The sequence below is a fragment of the Anolis sagrei genome, chromosome 4, assembly GCF_037176765.1.
Source record: "Anolis sagrei isolate rAnoSag1 chromosome 4, rAnoSag1.mat, whole genome shotgun sequence".
NCBI lineage: Eukaryota > Metazoa > Chordata > Lepidosauria > Squamata > Dactyloidae > Anolis > Anolis sagrei.
The window spans coordinates 174,396,293-174,422,514 of record NC_090024.1 but is presented as its reverse complement, the minus strand read 5'-3'; the positions used below and the strand labels follow the sequence as shown (position 1 = coordinate 174,422,514).

Sequence of the window (26,222 nt, the reverse complement as noted above, 5' to 3'; positions counted from 1 at the left end):
CAAGCCAGGAAGTTTCCAGTGGATTATTGATGACAATAAGAAGCCATACTGGGATCAGAAACAGCTATATTTCATTCTTCATCCTTTATCTTGGAATTGGAGATTGACAGTTTTTGTGCATGGATACATTGAGCCAACAAAACATGTGTTAATTCTAATATGAACCACACAATTATTTCCCATCTTAGCCAAGAAAAACTGCTATACATATGTTTTAGGTGACTTAAGACTGGAAGTGTGTAATTTGTGTCAGCTTTATATAAAAAAAACCTACCTGGACTGAAACAAATAACGATTATTTCATTAATATATCTGGCTACAGTTCTATGATAACATTTTTAGTGCCAATATGTAACTAAAAACTTTGTTGTTGGTTTACCTTCATATTGTTTCCAATTTATGGTAACCCTAAGGTGAACCTATTATAGACTTTTCTGGGGTTGAAAATGCGTGGCTTGCCCAAGGTCACCCATTTCAATTCTATGGCTGAGTGGAAAACCAAACGTTTGTTTCCGGAATCATAGTCCATTTAAATCTCTGTATCATGTTGGTTCTCCAACAAAACAATAACGTGTTCAATAGAATCTTTTATTGTATTGTTGAAAGACAAGATAAAATGGCTAAAGGTTCTATCGCTAGAGCGAGAAGTAGTGGAGAGAGGGGGCAGCCTTGTTTGGTTCCACTTTTGATTTTAATGATTCTGGAAGTAGATCAGTTTACTATTACTTGATTTTCTTTGTATAATTATTTAACCACTCCAAACATCTTTATCCCCAAATTACACTCCTCACATAATTTGGCTAAATAGTTGTGATTTATCATTTCAAATGCTTTATAGACATCTAGTTTTATTAGGAGTAATTTTGCCTTCTCTCTTGTTGTGTGGTCAATTACATTTAGAATATTTCTGACTGGGTCAGCAATCATTCTTTTTTAATAAACATGTACTGGTCTTCCTCAGTTAAAGTGGCCATTATCTCTTTGAATCTGTTTGCTATAATTTTTGTAAATATTATATAATTCACATTACATAAAGTAATTAGTCTACAGGAGTTAGGATCAATTTCCTCTTTTGGTTTTAAAATTGTTAGAATTGTGTTATCTATTTAAAAATGATAGTATCAGTGCTTTGATTGCTTTTAATTTCTTTGTGCTAGGGATCAAGGAGGAATCAGACAGCATTTGCATCAGTGACAGGTAATTATTTTTTGTGAACTGAAAATGGGCTGAAAGCCCTTACAAACTTAAGGGAGTAAATATGTAAACTGTAATTACATAAGCTCCAAAATAATTTTCAGTATAACTAGATCTTAATATATATTGGCTTAATTATTGCAATTAAATTATCTTGTACACATTCTCAGCTAACAAATTTAAATATTGAGTGTCCTTAATTGTTTTGATATAAAGGTGCATATCCTATTTGGTTATATATACATCTGATTGTACTATCAGAAACTTTTTTTTCAAATACTTGAAAGAATACAAGATGAGAAAAACCTGAAAAATGTCTGTCTAGCCATACAATGCAGGCAGTCCTCAAGTTATGAACAAGATAGGTTCTGTAGTTTTGTTATTAAGATGAATTTGTTTGTAAGTCACAACAGGTACATTTTTAAGTATAACTCCAGCCGCGCGCGTGTATGTGTGTGTGTAAGCTTTGGATAGCATATGGAAAGGTTAACACACCTGTAGTGTTTGTTTTGCTGTCTGTGTCCCTGTTCAGAAGATTTCACCTCACTTTCTGTCCCCATGATAATTAGATTTTGAAAAATTTGGTTTGTTTTGGAAACTAGGATTGGAAATAAAGCTTCAGTTGAGATACCTATTTTCCATGATAACTCTTCCAGAAGTGAATTTCCCTTTCTAGAGGTAAATTTCTCTCACTTCCTGTTTTCTCACTCCTGTTCTTTACTATGAGTTGTTTGTAAGTCAGATGTTTGTAACTCGGGGACTGCCTGTATACTATACACACGACACAATTTGCATAATATTTTAATAGTTAGGATATGTGAGTCAGGATATAAATGTAAACTAAATACATAAAATTTTATCTAGTTGTGTGTAATCTTCCTTTGTCCAAAGAGGTTTAAGGCATGCGTGCTAACTTTCTTGCTGAATCTAAATTGCACAAACGAAGCAGTGACGATTTCAGATTATTTCATCCATTGCCTAGAGCAGGTCTCGTAGTTTCTGATGCTAGATCTGTAAACCAGTCACATAACTCCTCTTACACAGCTCATACTATCATTTTGTCAGTATTGATACTAATTCAATTTATTGAGGAACTGCATAGTCAAGTGTCCTCAAGATATAATTAGATTTTAAGTTGACTGAGTGCACACAAAGATCTGATACAAGAAGCTTCTTAAGTTAGAATACTGAATAGTTATTGTTCCTGGAGCTGTGTTCTCAATGTGTTCATTGTTCCCAATATAGAGCTGTATTCAGAATGCATGGAACACTATTTCAATCAACACTTTATGGTTACCTGTGACTTTAGTCTGCATGGTTTTTGTTCAATATCGATTGTCCATGCTCTTCTGGCTTACAGCTTTATGTAAACGAAAAGCTTGTGAGAAACTTTTTGTATGTTTTGTACTGTAGTTTACTGTATAACTAGGATTAATTGTAACAAAACTTCACAATTAAAATTTATACAGAAACATTTTATATTGGATGATGTGTAAAAACATGGATGAGCATAAATGTATACAGGTGACAAAAGGGTTAATTGGCTGTCATGTCTCCAAGCGTTGCAGCAAATTGGCCTTTAGAACATGTAGAAAGGCTTCCAAAGTGGAAGGTGGGGAGAAAGAGAACAAAGGAAAGTGTGGAGAGAGGTAGATAGGAAATTATGAGAGAATTAGAAAATGAGGGTATAACGAAGTTAAAGGCTGTCTGGGCAGGGTGGACAAACAATCAATCCCACCGCTGCCACCTCTGTAATACAATTTAGAGGCTGACCCTAAGTTGAATATAACAATGACCGATGTTGCTTGGTGGGTATGACTGCCACCACCTCAGCTTCTATTGGCCTGAGGAACCAAAGGTGTGAATGTGTTATAGGTAAGGTGTGTTTGGGCTCTTGGTTCTTCTATTGCTTCTTCACTGGAGGACTGGACTTAAAAATGGGTTTGACAGACTTGGTTCTGAGGAGATTGATATACTGAAGCTGACACCAGTTAAAAGTGAACTAAGAAAGAGTTTATTGAACGTGGAACAAATATCACCTCATAGCATGAGGGGTACAGAAGTGTAATTCAGTTGTAGAGACTTAGTTACTTCAACAAGTAATTCCACTGACAGTAAAGCTTTTATCAACTGTGAGATTCCTTAAACACACTGCTCTATCTTTAGACACAGTATCACTTGAGAACAGATCCCTATCTGTCTCTCCCACAGGGCAAATAAGCACTCTTATACTTTTCCTCAGTATAAACAGACCAGTCTTTCTGTTACTGATCCTAACAATACAGTAACCTTAGCCATTGTCTGCTGCTTATTCCCTATTCTAAAGGCTCACTTAAAACTTTCTTTCCCTGTCAGATCCCTACTGTAACTTCCTATCTTAACATTTCATCCTTCTGTGTCTGATGTCAAGACACTTCTCTCTCTCTGTCAAGAGCTGACAGCTTATTTCCCTCTCTCAACCGACTCCTCCCCCAATTGCTATACCCAATCAGGAGTCGGCTTGACTCCTCCTCCTGTCTCTGCCTGCCTTCCAAGATGACAGCTACTGTCATGCAGGCTTCGGCCTTGTCGTCTTAAAGGTAGATTCCACTACAGAGGGCAACGGGAAGAAAGGAAGTTAACGTTATGCAGCAATGTGAATTAAACATTTAAAGAAAAAGAATGTTAGTTACTCTGTAAAATTTGGTGTCTGAGGCCAGTATAAAGATACAAAAAGTTACTCTTCCTGCATAACTAAAAGTGTTTTCTGCCCAGATTGAAAGTGTAGTTTGGGATCTCTAATCGTGGTCACTTGCTGCCGTGGAGTCCACAAAAAACCTTCCAAATAAATGATCTGCGGCGGCCTTAAGGCCTTGATTGGGAGGTATAGGTGTTACTAGTGGTGTCGTAGACGCAAACCATTTTCATTTTGCTGTGTTGTTGCTAAAGTAGTTGAACTCATTTTGTTGTTTCAGTGTTTTATCTTTATAATATGATTTGATTTTTTTACTGTTTTGTTAGAGCCAGTGATGTGAGATACATATTATTATACAAATAAAATAAATAATGCCAGGAGAAGCAGACTATCTATATAATTTTTTTCAAAAATATGTGTGAATCAGTAAAATTTTGTTCAAAATAAATACGTATAACTATTTCTAATTAACAATACTAACCTTTTTTACAGCTGCTGAAGCTTACTCTATAAAGGAATCTGATTTCATTATTGTAAAACAAATATATGACAACTCTGATTCAGAAGACAGTTCAGAAATGTCACATGATCATCATGGTTTGACTCTAAAATCCAGAGCGTATGTGTTTCCTTCTCGGTCCAGTGAGAGCATAAGATCATTCTGTGATGATGTAGGTGCTCTTTCCACTTCACTACCTTCCTCATCAGATGAAATTAAAAGAGAGAATCGCTTTACAAATCCATCTAATAGTACTCTAAAAGAGAAAGAATCAGTGCCTAAGCCAGAATCTTCACATGATAACCAAGAACAGTGTACCTCTGGTGATTTATTATTACAGCTAAAGAAAACAAAAGATTCATCAGAACCGAGCTTTTCAGGTGAAATCACGGTAGAAAATCAAGTCTCAAATCTATCTGCCACTACCCCAAAAGAAAAAGAAATGTTTCCTGTTACACCTCAGCCGGACTCTTTACGTGGTCATCAGGAACAATGTACTTCTGGTGATATATTGGCACAGCCAAAGAAAACAACAGATTCTTCACAACCTTACTTGGTAGCCGAAATCACAGTAGAAGACCAGTTTTCAAATCTGCCTACCACTGCCCCAGAAGAAAAAGCAATAGCTCCTGTTGTAACTCAGCCAAGATGTCATACTCAAAAACAGTGTATATTTAGTGATGTTCCGCAGGTAAAGGGAGAATCCATTTCAAAATCAAAATCTGAAAATGACATAAGGCCTTCTTCTAGTAGAGGAGCATATGTATCTCGGTCATTGACTCGTCTTTATAAGTGTCCCTGATCAGTATCCATGTGTCTCATTCAATATTTTTAACCTTACAAATGATGAACCAAATATCCTCTAAAAACCAATTATTTCAACAAATATGCATACATGTGAATGAAGAAATTGTAAGTCCCTGAATAGTAGGAATATGTGTCAACAGTTTTAAATGTTTTATTCATATTTGGCGACATCTTTTCTTAGAAATTAAATTGACTAAATATATTCAATGTTATTTTAACTTGGGTATGAGGAGGAAATTATTTTGTTTGACATGTCTATTTTTGTATTTTCCTTTCACTGCTATAAAATAGTAAATCTGGATGAATTGATTATTTTTGGCAACTATTTGAATTTTTCAAAATTTTATCAGAATAAAGCAGCACATTTTTGTAGCTGTTACTCTTATTTATTATAATACCTTTATAAAGAAGCAGTTTCTAACAGGAACAACACCATATTAATAATTAGCATCAATAAGAAGGGCTTTGGCCATCTCAACTTCTCCATGGGATTCAAATAAATAATACTTTAAGCAATGGCCATATTGCGGATGGTCAAAAGGCCACCTTGCTTAAAGTCACACAGAAAGTTCAAGGACACAATTATGAGTTCATTAGATTCATACTGGTGGCATGCTTAATAGCTGCTATGTTAAATCTGCTTGTGTGCAGTAGCAGTGAATATCTGGTGCCAGCAGAGTATTGCTGCCCACTGGTTGTACTAGTATGAGATACTAGGACAAGTGGCAGTTGGTACAGTATGGTGCTTTGACTTTTTGGTATTACTTGGTGATTATTATTATTATTACCTGTTCTTCACATAAACTTACCACACATTGATAATTCTTTCAAACTTGGCAATTATTCCTTATGTTTTGAATTACGATTCTTTAAATTGACATAATGGTAAGAAAGATATTTTTACTGACATGGAAAACATGGCTAATGATGATTCTTCCTAACCCCATAATAAAGCACTATTAACTTGATTAGTAGTTTTGTTGCATCAACCCATATGCTGCACAGTACAGTACCATATATTTTTTGAATTTATGATAATGATGTTGTCCTCTAGGTTCAAAACTGTATGAAGTATCTGTGCTGGTAGGGGGCCTGCCAGTGCTCTGAAAGGCGGTGGAGCATGTAGGGCTAATGGAAAGTGTATGTGAGTAAGAAAACCCACAGTACGAATAGTAAACTTAGCTGTAAACCAATTATCTTGTAAATACATCTTCCCATTCTCAGGATGGCATGAGGAACAATCCACCACTGCTGGGTTTCTCCACATGCCTAACGTGCTCAGTAGGAGCGTGCATTCTTTTCTTCATAGTTTTTATTCTCCTGCTCGACTAACCTGACAAAATAGGAGATCAGGAAGAAAGAATTAAAATTCAATTGATTTGAACAGCATACAAAGTTATGTCTCTGTGATAGCTAATCAGTAGATTGAGACACACACAAAAAAAGTCTGCTGCCCAAGATTATTGCAATACAGCAAATCTTGAATTGAGCATAAATACAATTTAAGAAATATCTTTATATCACGTGAAAGTCAGGTAGAGGACATAAGGTCTCAGAAGGGTACTGAAGGTTTTGAAAAAATAAATTCGGTAATGTAGAGGTGAAAAGATACCCTAAAAGCGATCCAGTCCAACCCCATATCTGTTTGGTTTTCTGCTTTGCTCACCTCCCTCAGGGTTTTTTTTTATGGAAGAAAAGCAGGGGGCACAAGAGGTGCCAGTTGCAGCCCCCAGATTTAGTTACAGGACTCCAAATGGGGTCAGGACACCAAGGTTAGGAAGCTTGATATACATGGTGATTGTATTGTTTGTTAGTACTTGTTCTTGTGGAGGAATTGACCATTGTCTTGAATGCTTTAAGGGTTTTGTGAGGCATCCATTGTAATTGATATAGATGGTGCTAGGGAATTGAACAAGGTGCTCACACAAATATAGTCTCGAACAATCCACCAGATGAGAGTGTGAAGTAGTTTGAGGAATCAACAGGAGTTTTAGTTGGGAGTCTCGAAGGGGACTGAAGTGTCAAAGAAGCCAACTTTGAAAGGGCCATGTGCATAGGTGGGCAAAGAGTGTGACCACAGTAGTCAAGGTGAGGTTTGAATGTTCCTGGTTCAGAATATTTGTCATCTGCCTCGAAGTATGAACCCTGTCCTTGAGGAGGAAAGCTGTCTCAAGCGTCAAAATCGAATATAGTGATGATGATGAAGATGGAGCAAGTCTGAACCAGCAAGGATTTCTTGTAGTTCAGAATTAAGCTAGGTTTTCGGTTTCCAGCAATTTTGATACCCTGGAGCAGAAGGGTCCTGGAGCTTGCAAACAAGTAGCCAATTTCTTACGTTGGAGATATAGGGAAATTCCCAGTTTTCTTAACCATGCTGGTACTGGTGCCATGCACTTTGTAAACACTGGCTGCTGCGGCAAGCTCAAGTGGTAGTATATTAAACCGGCATGTTTGATTGCCAACACAGGTGAGAAAATGTCTGTGGCATGGTTGAATTGAAATGTGAAATTAGGCATTCTTTAAATCGAGAAAGGTGAACCAATTTCAGCAGAGTTGTGGGAGGATGAAGGACACAATCACCATACAAAAGCTATGAGTGGTGATGAAGGTGTTGATAGTTCTGAGATTTATTATGGACCAAAGGACCCCTTTTTTAGCACAGCAAAGTAACAGGAGAAAAATAATCAGGGTATGTCTTCTGGATGGACTGGTTCTATTACGCCCTTCTGTAGGAGTGATGAGGATTTGACAACCTGTTGGAGGTAAGGAATCAAAGTATCATATACTCCTTTGTTATGGTGGTTAATACCCATCTGTCATTTGTTATCATTGACCAAATGAGTGTAGTGGGCCAAGCGGTCAATAAATCAGTATTTTCTCAAAGTTAACCTCTTCTAAATTGAAAGGTAAAGATATAATGGGAACAACTGCGAGGAGGAGGATAAAGTTGCACAAGAGTGTCTTTGGACAAAACACTCATAGCAGCAATACTTTAGGCATGGAGGGTCAGCCAATTTCAAGCTTGGCAGTCCCTCTGCTAAGTTGCAGGATGTTGATGCTGAGGGGCAGCAAGGTAATGAAAAGAAGAAGGTGCTCACACAAATATAGTCTCGAACAATCCACCAGATGAGAGTGTGAAGTACAGTTTGAGGAATCAACAGGAGTTTTAGTTGGGAGTCTCGAAGGGGACTGAAGTGTCAAAGAAGCCAACTTTGAAAGGGCCATGTGCATAGGTGGGCCATGTGCATAGGCCATGTGCATAGGTGTCACTTGGATCTCTGGAATGGTGGAATTGATCTGCTTCAGATTTGAAGCTCAAGGCACTTGGGAACTGAGAACTGCATCTATGAAAGACAGGTTACTTACCTGTAACTATTTGTGATGTGCATGGTATTTGCAATATTTGTTTCTTTTGCTAGAGGGGTGAAAATTGTCACACATGGAGGGCATATATACCTAGTTTTTGCAGCAAGCTGAAATATCATTTGGAGAAAAAAATGGCAAAAGCTTGATGTGTTGAGCTGTAAAGATATACTTAAAATGGACTGCTGGCTTAAGGAAGCCAGAGGCATTATTTGTGTCATTTTATCCAAAAAGCATAGGACAAAAAGTCTCCCACAGTGACATGGCCTTGTTTGAGAAGATCAATGGCAGCTACAATGTTTTATGTAGTATTGGCTTCATTGCGGGATGATTGAGAAGCAGCAGGGTGGTTGGAGCCAAGTACTTTTGGTTCATCATTACAAATTAAAGTTTAGGTTTAGCTTTGGCAGGACTATGTTACAATCTGTAATGTAGGATGTGCCTACCTAGATGAATAAGTGGGTAAATACCAGAAGTGGTGAATTGCTCCTTGTACCATCCCGAGGATAAGAGATTGGGTTAATCATAAAGGTTCATTCTGGGATGCCGTGAGGAGCATAACATACCCATTCTGGGTTTTAAAAGATTATTTTAAAAAATCAGTTTTGTTGAATACCACAAAGATTTGTAACATAAATTGTTAAATAGAGTTAGTCAGTTGGGATAGTGCTAGGGAATAAAAGTTGATGGGAAAAGTGAGGAGCTCTAATAGAAAAAAAAAACACCAGAAAAGAACTCAAGCTGTTGCTGATCGGGTTTGGCACATGAAGAAACCCAGCAGTGGTGGATTGCTCTTCATGCCATCCCAGAATGAACCTTCACAGTAACTCCAATCTTTCATTTTCTAGTCTGCCATGTTCTTATTCATCTCCTGTGGACTGGCACAGAAGGCATCCTCTGTGCATGCCTGGAACCAGAGGATCTAGCAGCTCACTTGTTTCTATGCAGAGTGTAAAAGTGTTTGGCAACATAATCCTCTCTACCTCTAAATATACGTGGGTCTCAATTTCTATTGGGTTGCAATCCTGCACTTGCAATGTAAACTTATGTAAATTTGCGGAGCCATTTCCATAGGATAATGCCTTTTGGTGGAGCTGAAGTAGTCACAAAGAGAAATTTTACTCACTACATTAGAGGTATGTAAAGCATTAAAAACCAGGCAGATTTTTCCAGGCAAATACTTTCCAGAGACACCAAAAGAGAGAGCAACTACTGAACCTTCCACATTTGTTGTGGTTAGGGGCACAGGAGCCCTGAGAAAGTGGAAAAAAAAACCCTTTAAAAACTATTGAACAACGTTTTAGGGGCTTCTAGGTTCCTCAATACAACTCTTATGATCAACATCCACTGAAAGTTGAGTACAGAATCACACTGAAAGTTCTAGAGATTACTAGAAAATAATATTTTAATCAAATCCACAAAAGTCAAACCTGGAAATGTGGAGAGCCAACTTCGGAAGAGCATGTAGATAGAGAGCAGTTAGCAAAAACTTCATTCTGTTGTGCTTTTCCTATCAGGATTCCCAGGTGGAAAAGGCACATTTGGAAAGGGGAAGGGTGGGAGCACACCTGATGTATCTTCTGTAGGAGATAAAAAGAGCACATTGGAAGAGGTAGCACATCTGCACAATAACCAGCTGCACTAAAAAAGCAACAATGTTCTTGTGAGAAGTAGCAATTTCTTTTTTCCACTGAGCTCTTGGTGATAAGCAGATACCACAAAGTTCATATTTTTTATTATTGTAATTGGCTTAGGAGAGTAATTCCTTTTGTCATTGTTAGTGTTATTCTTCTGCTTCCACATCATAACTCACTGACCCAAGCAGATGAAACAAATCCTTAGAATGACCACTCAAAAACTTCCAAGATTCCCCCCACACTCGCTTCCAACCAGGCAAAGGAAATGCCTTCCTTCTGGCAATGCTTTCTCCCATCCCCTAATCTAGACAGATAAAAGAAATCCTCTCCAACCAGCTTTTCCTGCTCAGGTGAATCTTGGGGCACCCTAATGACAAAAACATTTCTGTTTCCTAAACTTTAATGCAATCCTTTTCACCATGTAGTTCATAATATTCATTAACCTTTAAGATGCCGTAAGACATTTAAAAAAAACTTGTTTAGCAGATTATTTGTTTTTGGTATTACTTTCTGGGGCATGCTGTGGTTTTTATGGTTGTACCTACCATTTTCATGTCTGGTTTATTTGGGAAGTTTAGAAATAAAATCCCATTTTCATGTGTTTTATAAGAGAGTCTGTATTTGTTTACTTATTTAAAGTTGTGTCATCCCATTTATTTACATTTATTTATTTAAATTTATATCCCCAGTGGTGCAATGGGTTAAACCCTTGTGCTGGCAGGACTGCTGACCAACAGGTTGGCAGTTCGAAACCAGGGAGCAGAGTGAGCTCCCGTCGCAGCTCTAGCTTCCTATGCATGGACATGAGAGAAGCCTCCCACAGGATGGTAAAACATCAAACATCCCCTGGGCAACATCCATGGAGACGGCCAATTCTCTCGCACCAGGAGCAACTTGCAATTTCCCATGTCAAAAAAAAAATCAATTTCAGATATTTTAAGAATTTTAAGTTTGTTTAAAATCGTTAGGCTGCACAAAATGGCTGGAGATGCTTTTACACAACACATTTCATGGTTTATGGAGTTTTCAGACAGAATTTCCTGATTTTATTTTCTCATGGTAACATGGCAATGACTTTTAAATACCATTTAGAAAGAAATATTTTTCAAGTGTAATACTATTGCTCAGAGTAATTAATAAATAATGATCACCTCTTTATTTTACACATGAGGTAGAGTATCCAACCCCCTTCTCTCAACAATTAGTAGGTGAAATAAGCCCTTGGGCTACATTTATGCTGCAATCCCTGCTGCATTTACTCAAGTTCCTTGGACCTTCCTGTCTAGGCAAGTGTAACAATGCAACATTGTAATCTTCTTGGGCCTAAAACGAGGAAGCAACTCCCATCATGTCATATTAATGCTGCAATATGCTCTTTTGTCACATTGAAATTGACCCCTCTTTTCAGTAAGTAGGCAAAGGACAAGTATACCTGTTAAACATGTTACTGAATTAGCCCATGCCAATACATTGCCCAATATTTTAGTGGTGCAACACTAAGAATTAATGTAGTTTTACAATCACTTTAACTGCCATGGCTTAGTGCTCTGGAATTGTGGGAGTTGCAGCTTTACAAAGTCTTTACCTTTTGCCAAAGAGTGCTGGTGCCTCACCAAACTACAGCTGCTAGAACTCCTTAGCATTCAGTTATAGCAGCTAAAGTGTCAAACAGCATTCAGCCTATGCTCTATGTCAGTATTTCTCAAACTCTGCTCCTCCAGGTGTTTTGGATTCCAGAAATCCCAGTCAGTTTACCAGCTGTTGGGAACTGGGAGCTGAAACCCAAAACATCTGGAAGAGCACAGTTTGAGAAACACTGCTCAATGCTGCCAAAAAACCCTCACGAAACAGGTGTGCCAGAGAAGGGCGACCAAAATGGTCAAAGGTCTGGAAGCCAGGCTTTATGAAGAGTGGGTTAGGGAGTTGGAGATGTTTAGCTTGGAGGAAAGACGTTGACATGAGAGCCATAGTTAAATATTTTAAAAGATGTCACATCGAGGAGAAGGCGGGCTTGTTTTCTGCTGCTTTGGAGACCAGGATACAATGGAGTAACTGGTTCAAATTGCAGGAAAAGAGATGGCACGTAAACCTTAGGAAGAACCTTTTGATGATAAGAGCTCTTTGGCCATGGAATATCGTGCTTAGGAATCTCCTCTGGAGCAGAGGCTGGATGGCTGTCTGTCGAGAGTGCTTGTCAGAAATATTGAAAATTGGATAGATATTATTGATTACAAAAGTGTGACTCAAGCACTGAAATGGTTAAATGGATGTAATGATTCAGCAAAAAAGCTGCAGTTGTGTATAAGCAGGTGCGCCTGTAGGTTAGTAGGCCCCTGTGTTGGTTTGTTTCAGTGGGAGAAATGCCTCAGTCTGAGAGAGCTCTCCGTGTGAGAAACCACTGTGCGAGAGATTACCTCAGTGGGAGAATAGGCCTCATTAGTAGGATCTTCGGATTTGGTGAATGTAAGCCAGGCATGGCCAAACTTCAGCCCAACTCCCACAATTGCTAACAGCCTCAGGCCTTTTCCTTTTAATGAAAAAGGAAGAGGCCTGAGGCTGTTAGGAATTGTGGGAGTTGAAGTCCAAAACCCCTGGAGTCAGGCATGTAGCCGGGGAGGGGGGGGGGCTTGAGGGGCTTCAGCCCCCCCCCCCCCGAAATTCTCATGGTGGTTCGCAAAAAGGCCTTACTGGTGCATTATTTAAACTTATGTTTATTCATATCATGATGTGATCATCATACTCAATATATCCCATATGCATGGGGGTATTGGGGTAATGATACAAAAGGTTTGCTAGGCTAGACCCTCTTTCACTCAGACTCACCCCCCCCCCCGAAACTCACACCTCCCCCTGAAAAAAAACTCAGCCCCCCCCCCCCAAAACGAAATCCTGGCTACGGGCCTGCCTGGAGTGCCAAAGTTTGCCCATGCCTGATGTAGACTCATGATGCCCAAAAACAATAACAGCCATGGGTGGTTGTGAGTTTTCCAGGCTGTATGACCATGTTCTCTCCTGACATTTCACCTGCATCTATGGCAGGCATCCTCAGAGGTTGTGAGGTTTGTTGGAAACTAGGAAAATGGGGTTTAAATATCTGGAATGTCCAGGGTGGGAGAAAGAACTCTTGTATGTTTGAGGTAAATGTGAATGTACCTCAAGCACACAAGTATGTAGATGTGTATTGTCCACCTTAACTTTTAATGACCTAGCAGTTTCAAGGTTTGGCTTCTTACCGTCTGGGGGAATCCTTTGTTGGGAGGCGATCAGCAGTCCCTGATTGTTTCTTGTCTGGATTTCCCCTGTTTTTGACTGTTGTTCTTTCTTTACTGTTATGATTTTAGATTTTTTAAAATACTGGTAGCCAGATTTTGTTCATTTTCATGGTTTTCCCCCCTTTCTGTTGAAATTGTCCTTGTGGATTTCAATCACAGCCCTGCCAGGGATCTGTTCCGTTTGCCAACCTAATGCAAGGGTGACTGGATAGGCGAGGCCTCGTCCCTGGAGAAGGGGGCTTTGGGGGTCCTTTGGCGGAAGGAGGGAAAGGGCATTGGCAGCCCAGCCCCTGCTTTGGCTTGGAAGGGAAGGTGGCCCCGAGGCGGGCAGGGCCTGTCGCCCAGGCGAGCGTCAGAGAGAGAGAAGGAGGGGAGGGAGGAGGAGCCTAGAGAGAGACACACACACACACACAGACAGAGGCCTTCCTGACACAGCTCAATGCGCAGGAGGGCTGCTGACCAGGAAGGAGAGCGGCGCTGGGGGAGCCGAGGAGGGCTGGCCTTTGTGGACCTGGACATGACCCCTCGGTTTCCCTCCGCTGGGGAGCCCAACGCGGCTCTGGCGGAGGCTCTCTAAGGGCTGGACCTTTGTTCCTGGCGGAGGGAGGGAGGGAGGGAGGGAGAGGAAGGGGTCTTCAGAGGGCGGCGGAGTGTCATTGGGGCAAGCCAGGGGGGCTTTAAGCCGCTTATGCCGAGAGCGGGCATGAGCGCCCAAGGAAGGCCGAAGGGAAGCAGCAGCAGCAGCTGTCTCCACCGCCTTGCGCCGGGATTGTGATCCGGAGGAAGAGGAGCCCCCTTCCCCCTCCTGCCTGCCTGCCTGCCCTTATTGTGGGGGGAGATGGGGAACTGCTTGAAATCCCCGACCTCGGATGACATCTCCTTGCTGCACGAATCCCAGTCGGACCGGGCCAGCTATGGGGACGGGACGGAGCCGGATCAAGAGCCGCCGCCGCCATATCAGGTGGGGCTGGGGGAGAGTCCGGTGGGGAGGGAAAGCGGGGGCCCAAAGGAGAGGCCAAGGGGGGGGGGCTGCGTGGGGACACCGACCCACCTTTGCAGAAGGAGGAAAGGAAGAGGGGCGAGAGGAGGGGGAGAGAGCCCAGTGAGCCCTGCCTTTGCGCCATTGCCTGGCATTTGTTTTGTTTTGGTTTTGCAAGGTTCCCCTCTGACCTGACGTCTTTAGGCTGCTCATAAAGAGCTCGGCGTCGAAATGCATCGACGCTGAGAATAAAATGCCTCTCCTTTGAGGGCTTCTCCTTCTTCACATCCTTCTAGGAGGGTCTGAAATGGGACCAGGGCCCCCCAAACCATTCCCTTCCCTTCCCTTTGCTGAGCCTCCCGCCTCAGCCTCAGGAGGAGGAGGAGGAGGAGGAGGGAGACTTTCTTTGTTTCTTTTTTCGCTCCTCCCGTTTCAGCCTAGAAAAGGGAAGTGTGTTGATGTTTTTTGTTCCCCGAATTTCCCTTTGAAAGACTGCTCTCAAAAGGTAGTCAGAAATAGTGGGGGGAATGGGAAACAATAAGAAAGACACAAAGGGCCCTTCCACACAGCCCTATAGCCCAGAAAATCCCACAATATCTACTTTGAACTGGGTTATCGGAGGGCTCTTCCACTCAGTCCTGTATCCCAGAATATGAAGGCAGGACACCCCACATTTTCTGAGTGTGGACTCAGGGCCCTTCCACACAGCCCTGCATCCCAGAATATGAAGGCAGGACATCCAACATTTTCTGAATGGGGATTCAGGGCCCTTCCACACAGCCCTATATGCCATAATATCAAGGCAGGACATCCCACATTATCTGAGTGTGGACTCAGGGCCCTTCCACACAGACCTATATCCCAGAATATCAAGGCAGGAAATCCCACACTATTTGAGTGTGGACCCAGATAACCCAGTTCAAAGCAGATATTGTGGGATTTTCTGCCTGATATTCTGGGATATAGGGCTGTGTTGAAGGGCCCTCAGACTAACTACCCTGCTCTGGTTGGGAAAGTTGATCAGGTAAATAGATTTCAGATTGGGCCTAATGGGCTCCATGGTTTCTTTGTGGACTTAGCCTCTGAAACCTGGGTCTGTAGAAGTCCTGGTCTGAGCCAGGATTGCCTCCCTTCAAGTCCCAAGGAAAGGGTTGTTCCTGTTCCTCAGTTCAGCTTCCTTTGTTTCTTCCTGCAGTGACATCATTGTCTGGGGAGGCTTTTGTCATCACCTTCTTCCTATATGGGAAATGGGGCCCACAACACCGTTTTTGCTTAGTTATTTGACCCCTCCAATTCCTGAACTTAATTATAAAGTTCTGACAATTGATGCAGAACTTCTGAAGGCAATGCATTGTAGTTCTTTCTGCCTTTCCTTATTTCTTTCTGATATTTTGACTGCTATCAGGCTTCGGAAGTGGGTTTTTGATGTTTTTTCCGTAGCCGCTCCCTCCACTGGCTCCAATGACTTGCAACATTTAAAGTAATTTGGCATGTCATCTTTTCAGAACTGCCTATTTTGAATGCTTTTGTTGATAACCAGTGCTTTGAATTGGGGAAAGTACTTTTATTCAATGGATAGGATTATGAGAAGCACTTTGTGGAGTTCTAGTTGCACTGGGATCAAGGGGGAAGGTGATATCCATCATGAGCTGGGCCTGCAGAAAAGAAGGCTGAGACATGATGGCTATGTATAAATATGTGAGGGGAAGTCATAGGGAGGAGGGAGCAAGCTTGCTTTCTGCTGCCCTGGAGACTAGGGCGTGGAACAATGGCTTCAAACTACAGGAAAGGAGATTACACCTGAATGTTAGAAAGAACTTCCTGACTGTGAGAGCTGTTAAGCAGTGGAACTCTCTGCCTCGGAGTGTGGTGAAGGATGCTTTTAAACAGAGGCTGGGTGGCCATCTGTCAGGGGTGCTTTGAATGCTGTTTTTCTCCTCCTTGGCAGGGGATTGGACTGGATGGCCCACAAGGTCTCTTCCAACTCTGTGATTCTATGATTCCTCCATCTTTATAAAGAACCTGTGACTCCTCAGAAGCTGCTCCATATATCTGTGGTTCCCTCCATAAGAGAGGTGACACAAGGGAATGCAATAGGAGGGAGGAGTTTAAAAATGGCCTTCCCACCCTTTCCTCCTTTGGGAACCTCCTGATACTTTCTGTGAACAGTAGTAGCCACTCCATTCACCATTATGGGCCCAGCCTTGTTTTCCCATTCATATGGTGACAAGGAAAGATACAACACATTGTATTGTCGAAGGCTTTCATGGCCAGAATCGCTGGGTTGCTGTGAGTTTTCCAGGCTGCATGGCCATGTTCCATAAGCATTCTCTCCTGATGTTTTGCCCCCATCTATGGCAGGTATCCTCAGAGGCTGTGACCTGACAACCTCTGAGGATGCCTGCCATAGATGTGGGCAAAACATCAGGAGAGAATGCTTATGGAACATGGCCGTGCAGCCTGGAAAACTCACAGTAATCCATACAACTATTGTTTTGCATGTAACATAATAGAGCTTATGTATGAACTCCTAGTTTTGATTTAGTAAGCAATGGTATGCTTTCACCCAAAGTTAAATATATTCTTTAAAATGAAACAAATGCATTTACTTATTTTGTTAAGGATAAATACAATAATTGACTTTCAACATTTTTTCTGTTGAGCATACCGATCATACTGAGCATACCTCACCTCTGAGGATGCTTGCCATAGATGCAGGCGAAACGTCAGGAGAAATGCCTCTAGAACATGGCCATATAGCCCGAAAAAACCCACAAGAACTGAGTGATTCCAGCCATGAAAGCCTTCGACAATACATACCGATCATTGTTTTAGGATGCGAGATAGGATGTGTTCTTTTGAAACTACACATGAGCTGCCAATCTTGAACAATCACTTCAACCCTTATCCTGAACATAGACCCATAAGTAGGCCGACATTGAATTCAGGAAGTGTGTAAGTATATATACAGTTTGCTGCCCTTGTCCTTTGTGATGCAGTGTGATGGAATGAAGCTCCCAAAAACACTCATCATTGTCCAGTGAAGTCATTTCTGTTTGTATAGACAGAGTGCGTCTGGCATTCTCTGGCTATGGGAGGAGGAGCTATCCACACATGATTGGGCTTTCCTTGTTTAGTTTTTTTTCCCCTCATTGCCACAGTCTCTTGACTCTTGATGGATTTTGAAGTTCCTCTTTCATTAAAAAGAGGGGGTTATTGTTTAGTGCATGTATTAATCTGGCATGCACACTGCTTTGGATCTCAGCTATTGCATTCCAAGGACATATTTTTGTATATTTCAGATCCTTAGAAATTCCTCGATAATGAGTATAATGTAGCCATCTACCTATAATTTAGTCTAAATATTTTAAGCTTCAGAAGAAAGGAAGAACTTTGAGCTATTATACAAAACAGACTTGCCTCCCTGTGTATCTTTAATGTTTTGAATGAGATTTCTTGTCGTTATTATATGCCATCAAGCTGGTTTCACTTTACAACAGTCCTATGAACAAGAGGTTTCCAAGAGCCTTACCAACTCAAAGCAGTGGTTTATTGACTGTTTTCACATGCTTGTTGGAAGTAATCTCCATGAAAAACAGTGTAACTTTCTCCCAAAAATATGTGCAGTTTCTGTGCATGTTTGACATAGTGTAAATCCCATTTGTTACAATGAGACATCAGAGAACAAATAGAGTTGGAAGAGACCTCGTGGGGCATCCAGTTCAACCCCCTGCCAGGAAGCAGGAAAATCACAGATGGCCATCCAGCCTCATCTTAAAAGCCTTCAAAGAATGAGCCTCCACCACACTCCAGGGCAGAGAGTTCCACTGCTGAACAACTCTCACAGTCAGGAAGTTCTTCCTAATGTTCAAGAGGAATCTCCTCCTATAGTTTGAAGCCATTGCTCCGTGTCCTAGTCTCCAGGGCAGCAGAAAACAAGCTTGGTCCCTCCTCCCTATGACTTCCCCTCAAATATTTACACATGTCCCTCATCTCGTCTCAGCCTTCTCTTCTACAGGCTAAATATAAGATACCCCTGGACAGCTGTAGTCTTCTGCATATGTACTGTGTGTGAGATTAGGTCCAAGTGAGCATAGGGAAGCTTATTTCCAGGTAAACATGCATGGGAATTGAATTAAAACAGTAATTGCTTCCCTTTCATTAGAAAGTAACTCCAAGCTCAAGAAGCATTCTGAGTAATCATACAAAATGTTGCTGTGTAAGGCAAAATACTAGCAGAATTTAAAGTAATATTTTACTCACTATATACAAGAAACTGTGTATAGCCATTTCAAAAAGAGCTTTTTCACCTATGGGAGGATCTGAAAGCTTTGCTTGCCTGCTTTCCGGAATATCAAATCAAGTAATTTTCTTCACTTCACTTCACTTTTCTCATCTCCAAGTTTGGATCATATTACAATACTCATATGAAGTAAATATTGCTGTATTGAATGTTAGATTAAGTAGTCTATATTGTATCTAACTTATCTTATTTTAGACTTCAGTTGAAACAGTTCAAGAGCAAACACAATGAAGATCAACAGGGATAAATGCAAGATATTCCACTTAGGCAGAAAAAATTAAATGCAGAGATACAGAATGGGGGATGCCTGGCTTGACAGCAGTACATGTAAAAAAGATCTTGGAGTCTTCATGGACAAGTTGAACATGAGCCAACAATGTCAAGCAGCGGCTTAAAAAGCCAATGGCATTTTGGCCTGCATCAATAGGAGTCTATTGTCTAGATCCAGGGAAGTCATGCTATCCCTCTATTCTGCCTTGGTCAGACCACACCTGGAACACTGTGTCCAATTCTGGGCACCGCAGTTGAAAGGAGATGTTGACAAGCTGGAGTGTGTCCAGAGAAGGGCGACTAAAATGATCAAGGGTCTAGAGAGCAAGCCCTATGAGGAGTGGCTTAAAGAGCTGGGCATGTTTAACCTGAAGAAGAGAAGGCTGAGAGGAGACATGATGGCCATGTATAAATATGTGAGGGGAAGTCATAGTGAGGATGGAGCAGGCTTGTTTTCTGCTGCCCTGGAGACTAGGACACGGAACAGCGACTTCAAATGGCAGGAAAGGAGATTCTACCTGAACATTAGGAAGAACTTCCTAACTTTGAGAGCTGTTCAGCAGTGGAACTCTCTGCCCCAGGGTGTGGTGGGGGCTCCTCCTTTGGAGGCTTTTAAACAGAGCTGATGCCCATCTGTTGGGGGTGCTTTGAATGTGATTTTCCTGCTTCTTGGCAGGGGGTTGGATTGGATGGCCCACGAGATCTTTTCCAACTCTATGCTTCTATAAACTCACACAAATCCCTTATTGTGGACTGATCACAGACTTGATAATCTGTGATAATAAATGAGGATGTATATCTGTCATACTTCCAAGATTGTGACAGCTAGAGACTCAGATATTTACACGACAGTAGGAGTGTGCCTAAAATAATTTTATTTTAAAAAATTGCTTAATTTTAGCCAATTAATAACCTATCTCTGTAAGATCATCTTCAGTCATCATGTCCCCCATAACCTAGCCTAACCAGTTACATTCAAGCCTAAAGTGTCAATTTGTCTAGTCTAGGGGGACATTTAAGCTGCTCCCTGTGATACTTACTTCTGAGATCTTCTGAGAGAGAGAAATGAACAGAAAGAAAGGCTGAATGAACACTGAAGTTGAGAGAGAGAAGAAAACACAGTGAGAGACCACTACAAAAAGAGTAGAGGAAGGTTATTGGTTTGAGGAGAAAAAGACGGTCCCTTGAGAGATAGGGCTTCATGAGAGAGACCAATGATAGGGTAGATGGAGATTTTGGGTTACCAAGATTTCAGAATTAATGCAATTTAACACTATTTTAACTGCTATTGCTCAGTGGTAAGGAGCCATAGGAGATGTAGTTTTTCTAGATATTTCACCTTTCCTGCCAAAGCATGCTGGTGCCTCACCAAACTACAAATCCCAGGATTGCATAGTATTAAGCCGTGGCATTTAAAGTGCTGTCAAGCCATATTAATTCCAAGGTGTACATGAAGCCTAGGACTGCCTGAGTGTATGGGAAGGTATCTAGATTGGTGGAAAGAAAAAGAGCAGGGTGAATTTAGAAGTTTCTTATCAAGGCAAATCTGAGTACATATCCAGATTCATTCTTACTTTGATTTATAGCTTGCAGTTTTCCCAGAGCTGGTTTGCAAGGGGCCTTCAAACACAATAAGCAATTTCCTAATGAAAAGGAATAAAACAAGCATTTAAAATATGAATTTAATAAATTATATAATGAAGCGGCTTTGAAACAAAAGAAGTAATAAAATATTGCCTAGTTTAGCACAACATAACATAACATGCAGGCAGTTGTTGATGGCCTGACTTAAGAGAAGGGTCTTTCCTGCTGATGCAGAAACAAAAGGAAGGGGATTCCTAACCTTTGGAAAGATAATACATAATTTAGGAGCAGACACTGAGTAGACCAGTGGTTCTCAACCTGGGATCCCCTTGATGTTTTTGGCTTTCAACTCCCAGAAATCCTAATAGCTGTTAAACTGGTTGGGATTTCTGGGAGTTGTTGTTGTTCATTCGTTCAGTCGTCTCCGACTCTTCGTGACCTCATGGACCAGCCCACGCCAGAGCTCCCTGTCGGCCGTTACCACCCCCAGCTCCCTCAAGGTCAGTCCAGTCACTTCAAGGATGCCATCCATCCATCTTGTTCTTGGTCGGCCCCTCTTCCTTTTGCCTTCCACTTTCCCCAGCATAATTGTCTTCTCTAGGCTTTCCTGTCTCCTCATGATGTGACCAAAGTACTTCAACTTTGTCTCTAGTATCTTTCCCTCCAGTGAGCAGTCGGGCTTTATTTCCTGGAGGATGGACTGGTTGGATCTTCTCGCAGTCCAAGGCACTCTCAGAACTTTCCTCCAACACCACAGCTCAAAAGCATCGATCTTCCTTCGCTCAGCCTTCCCTAAGGTCCAGCTCTCACATCCGTAGGTGACTACAGGGAATACCATGGCTTTGACTAGGCGGATCTTTGTTGCCAGTCTGATGTCTCTACTCTTTACTATTTTATCGAGATTGGACATTGCTCTCCTCCCAAGAAGTAAGCGTCTTCTGATTTCCTGATTTCTGGGAGTAGTAGGCCAAAAACATCTGGGGACCCCAGGTTGAGAACCACTGGAGTAGACCCTCTCCTGTGTCTGTACTAAATATCTCTGAAGGTGGCTGAACTGGCTGCAGTGCTTGAATGCCAAAGATACCATTGTGATAGCATCACAGATAATGCTATAGCATCACAGATAGCATCACAGATAATGCCTTCGACAACACATATCATATTTACATTCTTTATGTGCTTACTCTGAAATATAACTAAGCCGGTTTACCATTGTATTCCATTGGACTTGCTGCCTGTTAAGTATATTTAGGATTTCAGCCTAAAGAATTGGAGCACCCCAATAGTTAACTTATGCAGGCCGTATATGTAGAATTTAAAGAGTATATATCATCTTACACATATTTGCTTCATAAGACTGGAAGTGGTATTTCCTAGAATGGATGTATCATTTCTGTTTTTAAATTAATATTTCTCCTGGGATTAGAGAAGGTGCATTTTTTTTGTTCAGCTCTATATTTTGTAATATGAAACTATACAATTGGCACCTTCTTCCTGTAAATGAATAACAACTAGAATTATGAAGACATAGCTTGAAAATCATTCCAGCTACTCATGGGCATGACTCCTGCAGAAGTAGGTTGACTTCTGTGACTCTTAGCAAAGACTGTCCAACTTGACTTCCTGAGAGATACTTGTTTAACAAAAGAAAAGCATCACTTAAGAAAGTCATCTCAGAAACACTCATCTTTGAATCAAGGTTAACATGTTCTATTATTGTGATTTCCAGTCTGTAAATTATAGGGTCACATGTTGGGAAAGACAGAATTGGGGGGAGGGGTTTGGTCCAATTGTGTATTTTCTGTTGCTCATAGAGTTCTGTGTGGGAAGTTTAGCCCAATTGTATCATTGGTGGGGTTCAGAATCCACTTTGATTTGGGCATATTGAGTATTCATGCCAAGTTTTGTCCAATTCATCATTATTTGAGTACACAGTGCTCACTGGATGTAGGTGAACTACAACTCCAAAAATCAAAGTCAATGCCCACCAAACCCTTCCAGTATTTTCTGTTGGTCATGGGAGTTCTGTGTGCCAAGTTTTGTTCAGTTCTATCGCTGGTGGAGTTCAGAATGCTCTTTGATTGTAGGTGAACTATAAATCCCAGCAACTACAACTCCCAAATGACAAAATCTATTCCCCAACCTCACCAGTATTCAAATTTGGGCACATCCAGTATTTGTGCCAATTTTGCTCAAGTGAATGAAAATACATCCTACATATCAGATATTTACATTACGATTCAGAACAGTAGCAAAATTACACTTATGAAGTAGCAACGAAAATAATTTAAAGGTTGAGGGGGTCACCACAACATGAGGAATGGTATTAAGAGGTCGCAGCATTAGGAAGGTTGAGAAACACTGAGTTAACCCCTTTGTATCCTTGATCAGACAATTGAAAGTAGTTCAACTTGAGACCATATACATTCTCGTGCATAAGCCTACCAATTCTGGCAAAAAATTCAACTCAAAAAACTTGGATTGATTTAACCATGGGTCAATGTGTGTACTGTACCTTAACACTTATATATATATATATATATATATATATAAAAGAAACCATCCCCTTCTCTTAGTAACATAGCAAAAGAGAAGGGCTTAATGTAACTCAGGAGAACCCATAAGTAGCACAGACTCCCTTTACCCTCTTCGCCATAGCACTGCTTCTGGCCTTTCTGAATGTCTACGTGGGCTGGCCCCCTGAGGCAGCATTGAGGCTTTCACTTCTCTGTAGAATGGCTTTCATCTTATCCACAGGTCATATCAACATCCATAATTTGTCCTCCAAAACTTCCCCTTGACTTATACTTGAAAACAAGGTGTACATGAGTATATATAGTACATATCCACCTTGGCAAGATGGTTGTACAAATCCTAACACGAACTTTTCCCACTGAACAAGATGTTCAGGCAAAGTAAAATGATAGAAGGTAACCTGTGTCAAAATAAAAGATATCTCATGACAATACTGAATCAGAGACATGAATTTCTCTGCTGTTTAAATGAAAGAGACATGACTGGTCTGTCAGCTGGTACAAAGATAGCCTCAGGACTTCCTTTGATCAGGCCTTTTCATGTTTAGCTAGTTCAGCTAGTTCCTTGCTACGCTTTCCATTGACCAGAGCTCAGGTTCATGATATTTATGTTTGGCTGGGGAAAGTGTTTTTTTTCCCCTTCCTTCCAAGGGACTTATTCTTCCACGGTTAACTACTAGGGGCTGTAGATTAGCAATGGGCAGGCCTTTTCCTTCTGTATTCCCATCCACCAGACTTTTATTCACATAATCGATTCTGGCAGGGCCGTAGCCAGAAAAAATTTTTTTGGGAGGGGTTGAAATTTTCGGGGGGAAGGGTTGAAAATTTTGCGGGGGTGGGGGGTGGGGTTGAAACCTGCCTCCTAGCTCATGCTGAAGCGCACAGCAGGGGCAGAGCAGCCTTCAATAGCCTGCAGTTCCACCCCTGTCAACCACCTCCACCAAGTCTGGCCTCCTTAATGAGAGCATTCAACACCCCTCCCTACTTGGTTGCTTCACTACATCGGCTATTGCTGCAAGTAATGACAGTGTGAATAAATTCAAAGTGCTGGTTCTAGCCTATAAAGCCCTAAACGGTTCTGGCCCAACTTACCTGTCCGAACGTATCTTCCCTTATGAATCATCTAGGACCTTGAGATCATCCGGAGAGGCTCTGCTCTCGGCCCCGCCTTTGTGACAGGTACGTTTGGCGGGGACGAGAGACAGGGCCTTTTCAGCGGTGGCTCCCCGGCTATGGAACACCTTCCCCAGAGAGATTAGATTTGCTCCCTCCCTCTTAACGTTTCGGAAGCAACTCAAAACATGGCTGTTTGAGCCAGCGTTCACAAACACAGAGTAACAGATACAGACAACTGATATAGGAACGGATAACTGACGATGGAATTGGACAATGCTTGACAATAAGGAGACGCCAATGATGTTGTTTTTATTGCTGTTGTGATTTATGTAATTTTAATGTTTTTAAATTGTATTATGATACTATGTATACTGTTTTGTTGGAAACCGCCTTGAGTCGCCGATAGGCTGAGAAAGGCGGTATACAAATACAGTAAATAATAATAATAATAATAAGAAGAAGAAGAAGAAGAAGAAGAAGAAATTGTCACTATTTGCTTGAGATAGTGCTTGCAGTTCTGGAAGGACTCTTAATTTTTTGCATCTCATAGACTTAGCATGGGAATTTGGTTAACCAGTTAAAATTCATAAGTAATCCAGGTTTTTTTTTAAATCTGAAACATTTTTGGGGGGGGGGGGTTGAACCCCTAACCCCCCCCCCCCTCGCTACAGGCCTGAATCCAGGCATTCATCTACACGCAGACACATACATCAGACTTCTTCCAGGTGCCTTGAAGGAGCAGCTCTTGAATTTTCTCTCCCACCTCCCAAAAGATGAATGAGTGGAAGATCTTAGAGGCACCAACTCCCGATGAAAGTCAGGAGAAAACTTCAAGAGATGGCTTCAGCGAGTTAGTGTCTGAGGAAGTGAAGAAAAGTAAACAAAGTGAGGAGGGGACAAGACTGAGAATGAGAGATGATAGTCTGGGTTTTTGGCCCAGAAGCCAAAGGTGTCCCCTGCATGTTTTATGTCGGAATTCAACAAAATGCTGCCCATTGTAGCATGTAGGCCCAAAGTTGTTTTTCTGAACTTCAACTCCTCCAGACTCCTCTGGACACTGTGTTTTTCTTGGGGAGGCCCCAAAAAGTTCACTTATCTCTTTGGGAAACTTCCAAGAATGGTGATTCAAATAGCTAACAGCCACCACTCCCAAAGGTAAAGGTAAAGGTAATCCCCTGACATTAAGTCCAGTTGTGTCTGACTGGGGATTGGTGCTCATCTCCATTTCTAAGCGGAAGAGCCGGCATTGTCCATACACACCTCCAAGATCATGTGGCTGGCATGAATGCATGGAACACCGTTACCTTCCCACTGGAGCGGTACCTATTGATCTACTCACATTTGCATGTTTTTGAACTGCTAGGTTGGCAGGAGCTGGGGCTAACAGCGGGAGCTCATGCTGCTCACTGGATTTGAACCTGCGACCTTTTGATCAGCAAGTTCATCAGCTCAGCAGTTTAACCCACTTTGCCAACACTTCCTTATTCCCATTTTAACATATTTAAAACTTTCAAAACCAGATATGGATTTTTAGCCCCTTTTAGCTTTTTGGAGTTTTTGGGGGGTGGGTTACAACAGGGGGTCATTATAGAGAGTTTGTGTGACCCTTGGAGAAACCCTTCTTGAATCTTCCCCAGCCTTTCCTCAACCCTTCACAGTTACGCATACCACTTTTATGTGACATCACATATATGCTTGAGACACCAGACCAATGAATGATCGTCAACATTTGTTTCATTTCTGTTTGCTTATAATATATCTATTCCACCCTATTCCATGGGACCTTAGGGCAGGAACCATGTAAAATGAATTATAACAGATTAAGGCAATATAAAACAAGAGGATTCAGAGCACAATTGTAAACATTTTGAATGTTTGTGATTTTTCTTATAGCTCGTGTTTTAAACGTTTTACCAATGTCTAGTTAGGATGCTGCCCCCAAGTAGACTGATTCAAATAAAATGTGAACAAAATTGCTGCAAACATAAAG

General features: G+C 41.3%; 2 protein-coding genes and 1 long non-coding RNA gene across 4 annotated transcripts in view; 2 read left to right on the top strand and 1 right to left on the bottom strand.

The window, feature by feature from the left end:
- The window catches only part of LOC132773908 (uncharacterized), a 56,648-nt gene extending 50,506 nt beyond the window's left edge, over positions 1 to 6,142 (top strand). For both annotated transcript variants that reach the window (XM_067467886.1, XM_067467887.1), the window contains 2 exons: positions 1,158 to 1,197; positions 4,361 to 6,142. In XM_067467886.1, the coding sequence (XP_067323987.1) occupies positions 1,158 to 1,197; positions 4,361 to 5,169 (849 nt within the window). In that variant the 3' untranslated portion in view covers positions 5,170 to 6,142. The remainder of the gene's footprint in view (positions 1 to 1,157; positions 1,198 to 4,360) is intronic.
- A 23-nt stretch (positions 6,143 to 6,165) lies between these two features.
- LOC137096978 (uncharacterized) lies at positions 6,166 to 13,814 on the bottom strand. The gene is made up of 3 exons (XR_010909868.1): positions 13,408 to 13,814; positions 9,968 to 10,117; positions 6,166 to 6,507 (listed from the first exon to the last, which is right to left on the bottom strand). It is a non-coding gene; the product is annotated as an uncharacterized lncRNA (long non-coding RNA).
- A 224-nt stretch (positions 13,815 to 14,038) lies between these two features.
- RNF11 (ring finger protein 11) overlaps positions 14,039 to 26,222 on the top strand; it is a 39,014-nt gene continuing 26,830 nt past the window's right edge. The window contains exon 1 of the mRNA XM_060773488.2: positions 14,039 to 14,407. Coding sequence (XP_060629471.1) covers positions 14,285 to 14,407 — 123 coding nt within the window. The 5' untranslated portion in view covers positions 14,039 to 14,284. The remainder of the gene's footprint in view (positions 14,408 to 26,222) is intronic.